General features: G+C 40.4%; 1 protein-coding gene across 1 annotated transcript; it reads left to right on the top strand.

Moving 5' to 3' along the window:
* Positions 1–1,976: 1,976 nt before the first annotated feature.
* On the top strand, positions 1,977–13,030 carry map3k7cl (map3k7 C-terminal like). The gene is made up of 5 exons (XM_086226694.1): positions 1,977–3,866; positions 4,976–5,057; positions 7,175–7,233; positions 7,841–7,956; positions 11,641–13,030. Exons 2-5 carry the CDS (start codon positions 4,982–4,984, stop codon positions 11,819–11,821), a joined length of 432 nt encoding a protein of 143 aa, XP_086082820.1. The 5' UTR covers positions 1,977–3,866; positions 4,976–4,981; the 3' UTR covers positions 11,822–13,030.
* The last annotated feature ends 191 nt before the right edge of the window (positions 13,031–13,221 follow it).

A 13,221-nucleotide genomic window follows, 5' to 3' on the forward strand; every position in this document is an offset into this window, starting at 1 on the left:
GCTCCGTTTGTATCAGGCTGGAAAAAGAAAACCAAACTGGCCATTTGCTTCGAATGATCATTATAACTTAATTTTTTTAACAAACACTTTCTTTTATTCAAAGCTTGAAGACTTTAGCCTCTTTAGATCTAACTCCTGCCACCAGCGTTTACCGCAGTTCTGCCCTGACCCGTCTTCTGCAAGCAATCAGAAAGAGGAATGAAAAAAGGTTCTCAGCCGCCTCGGTACAATTATCTCTCCACTGCATGAATTCAGAGAACATCAATGGTAAATCGTCACTGAATGACTCACACTCCCCTGCTGGAATCTGATGAGAATCTCATTCATCAGGGCTGTTGTGGACTAATCAACATTGACGTCTGAATGCCCACAAACACCTCAACGTGATATTACTGCATACAAAGAAGAGGCTAGTAATTGCATTCATATGAATACCGTCCCGTCTCTCTTGAGTCCCCAGGGTGAGAGAAATGAATCAGGGGGGAATGGACGAGCGTCTCTGCCACGTCTTACCGAACCCTTCTTCATCTCGTCCCAATCGCTGCGTCCTACTTCAACCAGCTGTCCTCCTTGAGCGTCGGTTCTGGAGACAGAGTTACACACGTCCAAAAAACAAGCTAAAACTCAGACTTTTTAACACGTTAAACACCTAACCATTGTTGGCCAGAGGAAATTAAAAAAACAAGCAGACAGACTGTGGATCTATTTGATATAATTCATTATCTATAATGTCAGATTTTCATAAATTCCAGCTCTCACCAGCTGATGACATTTATAAGAGGAAAGAGCAGCGAACCCTCCATAAAGGATAGTCAGACGTTTTGTTGTGATATTTCTGCTTTATGTGAATTTGTGTGCTGCACTCTGAGAGAATTGGACTGAGCTTTTCTTAATCTCTTCATGTAATGAGTTTTTTTTTCTTTTTTTCTTTTTTTTTTTTGGTATTCAGATTAATTCTTGGATTGGGCTAAATCCAATGTAATAGCGGTTAGTTGTCTCTAATCTCCTAACCCCATAATTCTTAATCAAAACCAAAGGATGTTTTTTTTTTTATCATTATCTAATTTGTCATGAATGAGGTCATGGATTACAACTGTGTCCTTGGCATTCAGCACAGCTGGGAGAGCTCCGTGGGGCCTCTTACTCACCAGGATGACCTCACCTGCACAGTCTGTCTACATCTGTGTTCAGTTGCTTGTTTGTTCTCGCCGAGATAAACCATTTGTCTTATTGATCGTGAAACACCGAGCTTTCAACCTTGGCAGCGCCGGAGAGGTGACGGAGAGAAAGCTAAGGGGTAGAGGCAGCTGTAATAAGGAGGTTAGAGATTATGATCTAAAATTCCATGTGTTGTTTTTTGTTTTTTAGAGAAAAAGTCACTCAAAGGGCTTGTTATTGACGTCTTAAATTTACCAAAAAAAAATAGGTAGTACATTGCCCTTATTAAGATCCTTTAACCAGACAACACATCATTTCTCAGCAGAAAGTTAAGTTTACTTTACATTACTCTTATCCACAGTGAACAAATCCCTCCCTCACATGCGTCGCACAAATTATGAAAACTCTCCAGGGTTCATGTGTGGCTCTCAACATAAAGGCTTCCACTCAAATCTAAACTATGGCTCCAGCGTGAGAGACTGGCAGAAGTTTGAAGGCGTCCCATCCGTCAAACCGTGATGAACAATCTCTGCGGCCGATAAAGTAGGTTTGTGTCAACAGTCTGACAATGAAGACAAACGAGGAGGAGGGGGACTCCTAGAGGTGTGCAGACTCGTTTATCTCCCTCTCTCCCTATTTGTCTCTCTGTCTTCCTTTGTCAACCCCTGCGATGGAGCACTCAAGCGTCTGAGGTCTGGCAGTAAATAATTCAGAGGGGTAATGCTGGCATCTGCTGGTGTTCAGGCGCAGCAGACGGATTGATATAAAACCGCAGCTCGCAGCAGTAAATCGGGGCGAAGATGCAGGACAACAAAAATCTCTAGTAACCACAGAGCCTTATTTATAGTGTTTAGATCCCTGGACCTCTGCTTATACAGCTTTAATGTCAGTTTAGTATTATTATCACCATCATTTTTATGCTTCCAATTAATTAGGATCAAATGTATTTATAACAGCTGTAACTATTCCTGATGGAGGGATTAAATGTCTATTCAGATTCTGCAGAGGTCCATTTTATGATGATTTTTTATTTTTTTTGTTGCCATTTCAATGTATTCAGTATATGAATAAGAGCTTTCTTTACCTGATGGTGCATCTGACTCATCGGAAAAATTCACAATCAAAGAACTTACTCGATGTTCGGAAGCCAAAAAAGCCAAACTGTTAATTACATTTTTAAATTCATCTCAAGATCACAAGTTAAGTCTTGAAATAACGAAGCTCATTTCCTCAAGATGAGTTCAAATATGTCAGCATCTCGAATTGAACTCAAGAGAAGCTTGATTTCGTCATCCTCTACACTTCTTCATCTTTGAACATGGAAGCAGTTCAGCTGGAGTTAAGTAACTTGTCATCTTGGGCAATTGAGCAAACTGTACTTTTAATTTCTTAAATATTAAATGTTATGTTGAGAAAAACAGAAAAATTGGCTTTTGTATTTTGAGATAACAACTTGGCTACTCCTCTGTTCTCTACCTTGTTCTTTTAGGAAAACGCAAAGCCTCTTTGTCAAGGTGACAAATAACTTCTTAAAGAAAGAGAATTTTTGGCACTTATCTTTTTAGGGCAAACAAAAAACTGTCTTTTGTTTAGATAAAAAGCTCAATTGACCCTCTCTGTGCTTTGTAAACTCATGACAATGCAATAATTATGAGTGATCTTTTTTTTTTTTTTTTTGGTCTTGATATAACCCAACCTTAAAAACAAACAGGATTTACAAGTGTGGCCACTCTCGGCTTCCATACCTGGCAGGATAACAGTGGAATTCCTTGTTATGCTAAGAATTTATCATGCAATTTTGCATTGGGCATCCATATAATTGAGGTAACTGCCAGACACAGAAGAAAATCTGAATCCACGGAGGTAAATACATACTGAAATACAGTATAATACCCTTCCCATAATGCAACTCAGTTGTTTCATTACACCCTCATGAGTTTTTTCTCAGATTTAAAAGGGTTCCTCCAGACACAAGTCATAAAACAACAATTTCGCCATAGAAGCCCTTTAAAAGATCATTTATGTTCACTATTTCCTATTATTAAGCCTACATAACAGCCACCATAAAATACGCCCGATATAACATTTATCACCGGAGTTTCTGCCTGTTTGCCCAACAGTAGCTGCACCATCCAAACTGGCTCCCATAAACAGACACTGGATGCTCTATTTTCTTCGGCGAGAGCTTTTATAGCTCACTAGGTTCATTCTGAGCAACTGCCTCATTGCACAGCTATTGCAAAGGCCACCCCAGCGGCATGACCATGTCACTCAAACCGGTGCTGAAGCTATGGGCATTTTTGCGGGTTAAAGTCATGTCATCTGAGACATTTAATTGGGCCCGGGCCGCCACAGGGGGACAGCGGACAGCATTCCTACACTGCCTTCGCCCTTTTGTGTTGCTCTGCGCGGCGTGGCTCCAGTCTGTGGAGAACATGCAAACTTTGGAGCGTTTCTGACTCTGCTGGACGAGTTGGCTGGATGCTGGCAAACGTCTGAATACAAAATCATACTATCGAAGCCCTAAAAAGGGAAGTAGAGGTCAAGTCTTGAAGAGGACTGTGCAGGGGGATCGTGCAGGGGGCGCAGAGACGAGCTCAACCTTGAACCGACGGGGGGACAAAAAAAAGAGCCCAAAATTTGAGGACTTACCCCGCTGCCTATTTTTGTTTTACGGCATTTCCTGGGTCGGGTTCGTGCTGCTTCAGGTAAAGATGACCTTTTGGCCCAGACGGGTTCTTCCTCGTTCCGCAGTGCATGCTGGAAGTCGCCGATACATGAATGGAATACTGTGGTTTCATGTGCAATGAACATATTGTTTAATATTTTGATCCCTGCTTGCAACTTGAACCTTTTTTTCCTCCGCATTTGAGAGAGACATTCATTATTAAAACAGGTGTAGAGGGTCTCTGGGTATGTTGTATATGACACGGAGGGTTTAGCAGGGTTGAAGCAGGCAAATACCTCGATATAAAAAGCCTATACCTTCAACGGGGAGGGGGGTCCAGACGTCAGAATCAGTCTGTCAGACTTCCTTTATTATTTAATCCTACTGCAACTCTAAATGCATGATGAAATGGGGGTGTGTGTGCGTGTGGATTTGTTCCTGCACAAGTGTGTGCATAAAGCTCCATGGTTTCTTTTAACAAAGGGGCTTTCATTCCATTTGGATGCTAAATCAGATGAGGCCATAAGTGACTTGTGGTTATGATTGTTTTATTGTAGTTTATTGTTGGATTTATTTAACTATTTATTATTGTTAATGTGCCAACTGATTGGGCTGACAGAGGATATTTAGCGATATCCCAATTGTGGATATCATCGGTTTAAAAACAAGTTGATACGTCAGTCACTTTTAGAAAATACTCAAAAACACATTATCAGTTTGAACAGAACACTTTTTAATGAATTCCAAAACATTTGTAAAATCCCATGAATCACATATTTATTGTTTTTTTCCTTCATCAGTAAAAATGGGCAAAGAACAAGAGACTGGAGCAAAATCAGACTGATATAAATAGAAATAATGTGAAAAAAGACCAATATCTCCAGATGTGATGTCATGCTGACGTTAGGGTGCATCATTAACTGATCACTATGAAATTAAAATGAATGATTGCGCGCCTTCATGCAGATTTCTCACTTGTGCATGACGGTTCTAGTGAACATCATTTCAGGAGAATAAAAACTGTTGATATTTGATTATATCAATTATTTATTGGATTACTTTGATTGCCAGCTGCTGAACATGTCGTTTTTGTGTTACATGGGATCCTTTTGATTGCGCTAACTCTTGTGTTTCTGTGGCCACATGAAGGGATAAATGATCACCTCAACCAGAAGAGTGTCTCCCGATAAATCTGAAGTTAGAATCGCCTTCAGCCTTGACAACACATCAGGTAAATACAGACACATATGACTGCACCATGCACTGCTCCACACACACACACACACACTCCTTAATGCCTACACACACCTGTCTTCCACTATATCAAAATAATGGTAACAGCTTATTTTGAGTTGAGTTGGACCCATTACTCCCCTGATCATTTAACCCTGGATAAAGCCTGGAGATCTACTCTCACTGCATTTCCAGTATGTGCGGAAAACATGCACAACATTCTTCCCACCAAAACAGACCAAGCACACGCACGCACACACACGCACGCACACACACACACACACACACACACACACACACACACACACACACACACACACACACACACACACACACACACGCTATCACTTAAACTGTGGTCATTCTGGTCACTGAGACAGGTGTTCTCTCTATTTCTGTAGGACCACAGCATATTAAAAACAAACCACACATGTATGTGCTCAGCTGTGCAAAATCCACATATGTGCACACACACACACACACATGCTCGCTCACACGATCATTGTATAATCAGTTTTTTGACATCCTTACAATCTTATTGAGTTTACACTAGTCCTGCACACTTTGTCTGTCTGTAACTAGACCTCTTAGTCTCACCCACACACAAAGGTTTACCCTACCTATGGTCTTAGTGCCGTGGGGCCCGGCACTGGGGCAGCAGCTGCAGCTATGCAATGGCAGAGTCAGGTTTCCCCACTAATACTAACAGTGTCCTGCTGCCTGATTCACTGTTCAGCTTTTAGAACACTGGCCTATATTTATAAGCAGTTAACGCTTCCAGTCCTACTCCACCTGTCCCTGATCCTGTTGTCTTTCTCTTAGGTAGTGAGATGAAGAGCTGCAGTTGCAACACATCCATTCATTTCTTAGTTGGTTTTTTTCTTTTGTTTCTCCTTCACATTTTTCCTCCTCCTTAAGCAACCGATGTGTGTTTAGTTTGCTCACGGAGGCACAAACTGACCCTAACCGCAAAAATGTTCTCACCAGACGATACGTCGTTTGAGCTCATGTTTCTCAGCAGGGGGCTGTGAGAGCTGTGCTCGGTCTGGGGATCATCCTTGAGGCCCTGTCATGCCAGGCATAGCTAGAACCAAACATTGTGCTCCACCAAAGTACGATAACTGTATTTACTCAAAATTGGCCCCTCGGCTGCAGCCTGGCCCACTAATGCTCCCGCTTTTAGAAAGTTGCATCATCCAAGGATTCTCCTCATGTGTCCCACGACTCTACAGGGATATTACTGGTGAAGCAGACAACCTGTCCATCTGTCTGTCTGAATCCCTGTCTGTCCATTCTTCACTGTCCACCCACTGTGTTTGTCTGTCTGCTCACATAGTTATCCCTCCGTATCCCGCATGTCTTTCAATCTGACAGCTCATTACTGCTGTTCAGTAAGAGGACATGGCTCATTTATAAGTGCAGCACTGTGTTGCTATGTTGTGGTGTCATATAAGAGGCCCCTATAGTGTTTCATTTTGGAGCATTTTATGAGGCGGAGACAGGCATTAAAGTCTGTAGGACAAGTCACTTGGCTGAACATCAGCTGCACAGAGCAAATAGTACTGTCAATATATTTAAACTCAAGAGACATCACAGCTATTTGTTGATTTGTAAAATTAAGTTGAGCATATTCAGATGGGGTAAGGCAAAGTGCGGATTAATACATGATGTCCTATTGTAAGATAGTACGTCTCAATATTGTGACGCTGTGGAAGGATAGATGGATGCAATATTGAGAGAGTAATGAATTTAACCCTGAAATGATGGGAAAATAAGGCCCTGTTGAAAATACCAGAACTATCCTTTAACGCTGCTAAACCACATTAAATAATGAAAACAGAAAACGTACCCTTCAACGGAGGCCATTTGACAGATAAATTATGATATGTTTGTCCTTACTTGCTCCAACCCTGCCAGTATTTTCTAATCAACCTCAGCTGGCTTCATTTTTACAAAGTGACTCTTGAGTTTCCTGCAGGTTCATCAAGTTGTCAGAAGAATAATAGAAAGCATTTGGGATTTGGGGGGAAATGAGACAGCCGCCTCAGTTTGTAGTCAACAACTGTTGAACTGTTGGTGTCATAAACTAAAACGTGATGTGTCCTGAATTGACAGATGTACAAGATGAGGAGGAGCTCTCTCAGACTTTCCCAGATCTTGAACAGCGATTACAGGTAAACACACCGCAGCATCACGTGACCTCATCGGCTGAGATGCACAAGGGAAGAATGTAGAGAATGTAATCGCAATAATAAATTCACAACTCTGGTGAAGAGTAAACCTTTTCTGTTTATTCTCACAAATATAGAATGGGATGATTGTCATGCGTTCCCTCAGCAAAAAGCCAGTGGGGTGTTTTTGTTTGATTTTGGATTATTGAGGAACTCAAACTCTGTAGCAAACAGGGTTAAAAAATAAAAGTTTTGTTCAGCAAGGTAAGCCTCACTAATGCTTCCACTCTTGCTGTTTTGCAACGTAAACACTATCGTTAGATGATAAGCTATGAACAAATGACACCATAACTGAGCATTGCACGTCAACCTCCATCTTCTCTGTCTTCGGCGTGATGGCGTTTGATATGCTGGTATCTCCTTTAGCTGCTTTTAAGCTCCTTAAAGCTTCAAAATACTCCAGCGTGGAATTTAATGTGGTATTTTATACTGTAGAACAAATCATACAATCAGCAAATCATAGTCAGATGGAAAAACAAAACAAATTTTTACTTTTGCTTCATGTCAAATGAAATCCCTGTGATGTCACACATCTCTGACCTCACAACAGCCGGTGCCTCCCTGTGTGTCTCTGAGGGAAAGTGTTCAGGTGTACAAGGAACACTGCAGGATGGCCAGAGAGTTCCACCAGGTCAAACACGAGATCGCCGTGCTTGAGGACCGCAAGTAAGACCCTAACTAGTCTAGACCCTTATTATTTGTGCTCTCCCTAAATGCTTTTTTCTTTTAAAATAAAGAATAAAATCTGCAGTTTTAGCGTTCTTGACTGCAGATGAATTTTGAACACATTCATCCTTGGACCTGTTTTGTCTTAAGTCTTTTGCATACATGTGTATTTGTCCATATATCCATCCATTTTCTGTACCGCTTATCCGTTAAGGGTCGCAGGGCAGCTGGAGCCCATCCCAGCTGATACTGGCCGAGAGGCGGGGTTCACCCTGGACGGGTCGCCAGGGCCATCAGGAGCAATTAGGGGTTCAGTGTCTTGCTCAAGGATACTTTGACATGGTCACAAGGGGACGTGAGGATCGAACCAGCGACCCTTCGTTTGCTAGACGGCCACTCTACCTCTCATTTGTATATGTGTATATTTGTATACATATAAGTAAAAAAGAATAGTAAAAGAATATTAATCAAATTTCAGATATGCAGTTCTCTGTGACTTACTTAGTCACGAAAATTAATTTGTTTGCTACCTTTCAAATGGTTAGAAGTTCATTTTCTACTCTCCTGTAATTGTAAGAATGGAATCTTTAGATGAAAATGTCCACCAGGTGGCGCTTTTCACCCTCCTCTGAACAACATGCAGCAGTGTTCCTGTGAGTGGAGTTCCCTGATTGTGATATTTGAACAGCTGCTCGTGTGTGACATTGATTTCAGATGTGTTTTTATAGTTGTAGTTTCTAAATGTGAATGTGTAACGAGGGAATGTAAAGAGGGATGAGAGTGGATGTGAGTGTTGGATCTCATACAAATATGATGTTTGTTCCAGTGAGCCACCAGTGCACTTCTGAGGAACTAAAAACTGGAGAGAGCACTGTCATTCTACTTTTTACGTATACATCGGAGATGCTTCGCAAAGTTAATCGATTTATACTTAAAATTAGATATATATATACACACACACACACACGCATATGTATATATATATATATGTATATATATATATATATATATATATATATACACACACGCATATGTATATATATATATATACACACACACATACATATACACACATATATATACACACGTATATGTGTGTGTATGTATATATATATACACACACACACATATATACACGTACATATATACGTATACATACATACGTGTTTGTATATATGTGTGTGTGTGTGTGTGTGTGTATATATATATACACATATATACATATATATGTGTGTGTATATATACACACACACACACACACAGCCCACACTACTTGGCAGGTGGTAAAGGAGAAGAGCAGGCGGACTGATGCCATGAGCTCGGATAAGACCAGGATGAGTCAGACTAGGTAGAAACTGACGCTCACAGCGACATCCAACGATGCCCACACACACACACACACACACGAAGGCTACAAGTGATAGGCAACACCATGAGTTTTTCTCTTTGCTCTGAATTTCGTCAAATATGAGATTGCATGTACTTGTCTGGAAGAGAATATGATCGTGCTTTTCGCAATGAGTTATTTGCCGTTTGAGGATGATTTCACAGCTACAGTTCATGGTGTGAAATGTTGTGAGGAACCACACAACACACTGAAGAGGATCATAGCCCCACCCCACCCCCAGGCAAATAAGCTGGTTCAAGAAAAAAAGAGATATAAAATCCAACACATCTTTGTGCTTACACCATGAAAACTGCTTTACTTCTTAAACATGAACATCTAAAGAAGAAGTTAATAAACAAGTCAAGCTATTTGACATTTACTGGCTCATGTATGAAAAATCCAATCTTTATATTTAAATTCTGTTCTTATTCCATCCACCCAAGTTGTTGTTGTAGCGGAACAAAACACACAAGCGTGATAGCGTATTTTTATTTATGGAATGAGAAAAATTCCCCCACTTGATTGTTTGTTTTCTCTCTGGATTTTTCGGTTTCTTGGGGAATTCTTTTTAACTGACAATGCATGAAAAGTGTTTTTCAACTTCGAACATGTAAAAGTATTTCATGTTACATCTGGGATTCACATCAAAAAGAAGTTGCCAAATAACGAAAAGACTTTGTATTCCTTTAAAGTGCTTATTTCTGTATTTTGAGTAAAGTGCTTGAAATTGTAATTACATTGTAATAACATTGTAGCAAATTTCTAGGTTGTTGACACATTTTTAAAAAATTTTGTTGTGGCTGATAGGTGTCAGATGAGTGATAGACATCATCATCTGAAAGCTGTGATTGCACTTGGAGGACTGATTTGAGAAGCAGCTCATCACCGCATGTCGTAAACCTGTTATGAACACAGTGTTTCAGTTTGGTGTATATTCAGATTTTATTGTGTACAAGTGCTTAGCTCATCATGGTGGAAGAACATGACAACTCTTCCCATGCATGATTATGTTTGAAATTAACTTAAATGCAACAAAAATGCAAAATTTGACCATTATTAATATTCATAGTGCTTCCACCCTGCTCTGACGATGTAATGTACAGGACTTTTTACTTACTTTTACTAACTGCAGTGCAACACAGCCACCCTCTTTTATGATCCGTCTGTGTCAGTAAGTCTTCAATATAACACTGAGAACAGTCACACACTCCCGTGTGTGTGTGTGTGTGTGTGTGTGTGTGTGTGTGTGTACGTGTGTGTGTGTGTGTGTGTGTGCGTGCGCGCGCGCAAGTCCAAAGCCTGCCCTTCTATCAGGAGTGTGAACTTACTGTAAGGCAATTCAGGTCAAGAGTTAAAAGAGAATGATTTATTGATAAAGCTTTGATTAAAGCTTTATCAAGACACTGGAGGGACATAAAGTTAGCGATTCACGATACTGAAAAGCCCCACCCACATGGCCAAGACCATCATACATGGAGCTCTATAGTACACTTTCCAGAACTTCATACTTACCCATATAAGCAGCAAGACATCAAATGTATATAAATCTAAATAAATACATACAATAATAATACACAACTTCATTTGTATAGCACCTTCCATACAAAAATTGCAGTTTAAATTGCTTTTCAACAAGGAGAGAACACTACAATTCTGTTTGAAGAGAATAATAGACAAAGAGAATGAAACCAGAATGGATGAGACTGAAAATTAGATCACTATAAAAACATTAAACAGATTAAAATGCATTAAATAGATCAAATTACTGTGCATTAAAAAGACCATTCGCTAATGGGAAAATAACAGTTGTTTAAAATGATCTAGCACAAAATGAGACTGTGGATATTATGATTATGATTATGATATGATTGTAATTGTTGTGGTTTTTATGACACCAATAACAATTAAATAGCGTAGCTCGCAGCAGGCATAAGGCCCAAAAAGTGTCACTATCCATTTATTCTAGAATGTTAATCTTTTGTTGTCTGGCAACAGGCAGGATCAGTGTTTCAGTCCCAGCTCAGCACTTCCCACAAGTGTACATTGTTGAACTGCTCGAATCGGTCTTTCGGGTTTCCTTCCACCGTCTGGTGACACGACAGCTGGAAATGCTTGTGATTGGCTGCAAAACTGGTTTTCCTGTCTTTCTAGTCGACCAGTTCAGCATCTCACGCCAACCCGAAAGCATCAGGAGGAAACAGAAAGCAATCAACTTTGCATCCACACTCCACCAGTTAGAGCATGTAGATTTAAATAAAGCCCTGCTACTAAAATCTTGATCTTGTTTGTTCTTGCAGACGTAAGATGCTGGCAGAACTGGTGGAGGATGAGAAGGTTGCCATGGAGATCGCCCGCCTAGAAGAGGAGTTCCGGCATCTAACAGAGGAAAACCGCACCTTGGTGACTGTCCACAACGAGCGAGCTCAGCAGCTGAAGAGGCTTTGCCTCACCAATCCATCGAGGCAGGACTCCTCATGACCTCTGACCTCTGCAGAACCTGGGACCTCCAGACATCCACTTGACATCAGGCCAGGAATCCAGCAAGGATTCAGTTCATTGTACACTGTCTGTGAATTAGCTTATTCCACAGAAGGGGCGCTGTCTTTTTTTTTTTTTTTATATGTATATCTCTGAGTCACTTGTATGAGTCACAGACATAATGACATCATCAGTGTGAAGTTGTTACAGTGATTTTTAACAAGACTTGACACAAGGCAACCTTTCTGGGTACTGCGCTGTGATTTTGCAGAACCTTCATGGTCATAATAGTTCACATTCGCGCTATTCAGACAACACGTGGTCAGATACTCGGATATTTGTCTCAGGTGCTGCGGAGACTCAGATCTTTTAACTGAAGTCTATGGAAGGAGCCAAAGGTGGTATGATGTGGTCCAAATGTTTTATTTTAAGGAGTGCCCCCCCACCCCCGTCCCTTAACCCCCCACCACACTTACCAGTCGAGTTCCTGTTATGCTGAACAGGAAATGATATGCAGTGTCTCGGATTGGGGAATTATAGCCGTTTGCGAGGAAGAGCAAAAGAAGAACGGCGTTTCACAATAATTATCTGCTGTGACACAATACAGTAACTGCAACTGGTGTACATTTTTTTGTTTTTGTTTTTGATGTAGCATGTCATATTCACCTGTAGAAGGGGAAGTATACAAGACAAACTGTTGCTTATCACCCTCGTCCATTAATAAAATGCTTTTTATTTTAAAACTGGCATCGGTTCCTTAGTTTCACTCACTCTTTTTTCATGTGCTTTATGATCATTTTGCAGCAGTTACATGGAAAACGGAACTAAATTGTCTGCGGTTTTTTTTGTATTTCTTTTTTTTTATGATGAGATTAGCTCATTCTGAGATTATGAAACAGTCACCAGATTGGCCAGTTAGACTCTGGCAAACTTCCCTCTTCCTCCTCCAAATCATGTGACACTGGCAACAGAGTTGTGATGATTATTAGAGTTGAATGTGTCCTTTTCTTTACACACGCTTGCTGACAGAGATTAGGCTAAATTTACACTGCCAATAACAGATAAACAAGCCTCCAAATATCACATGTTTTAAGTTCATATGAGGACAAACATTTGATAGCAGTTATACTTTGATAACACCTTGACTACGTCTTTGAGGTATGTGTGCACTCTTACTGACAAAACACACCAAGGCATGCGATACTTGAAATATTTGTCAAAACCGGGAAAAACAAGAAGATATACTGCAACAAAGGACTGATATCAGTCTTGTCACATTCATTTGTCTTTAATTCCTAAACCTAATTAAACTAAAGGCATGGAAAATATCATGTTTCAACATTCCAAAATCCAGGTTAATCTCTGACTTGTGTTCAGGGTAATTCCATCAAGAGATTTTC

The sequence above is a fragment of the Aulostomus chinensis genome, chromosome 15, assembly GCF_037954235.1.
Source record: "Aulostomus chinensis isolate RoL2024-O1b breed Wild chromosome 15, RoL_Achi_v1.0, whole genome shotgun sequence".
Lineage (NCBI taxonomy): Eukaryota > Metazoa > Chordata > Actinopteri > Syngnathiformes > Aulostomidae > Aulostomus > Aulostomus chinensis.

Coding starts and splice junctions, on each gene's coding strand:
- map3k7cl (XM_086226694.1), top strand. CDS start 4,982: ATGATCACCTCAACCAGAAGAGTGTCTCCCGATAAATCTGAAGTTAGA. Junction 7,234..7,840: donor ATCTTGAACAGCGATTACAG/GTAAACACACCG, acceptor ACCTCACAACAG/CCGGTGCCTCCCTGTGTGTC. Junction 7,957..11,640: donor GCCGTGCTTGAGGACCGCAA/GTAAGACCCTAA, acceptor TTGTTCTTGCAG/ACGTAAGATGCTGGCAGAAC.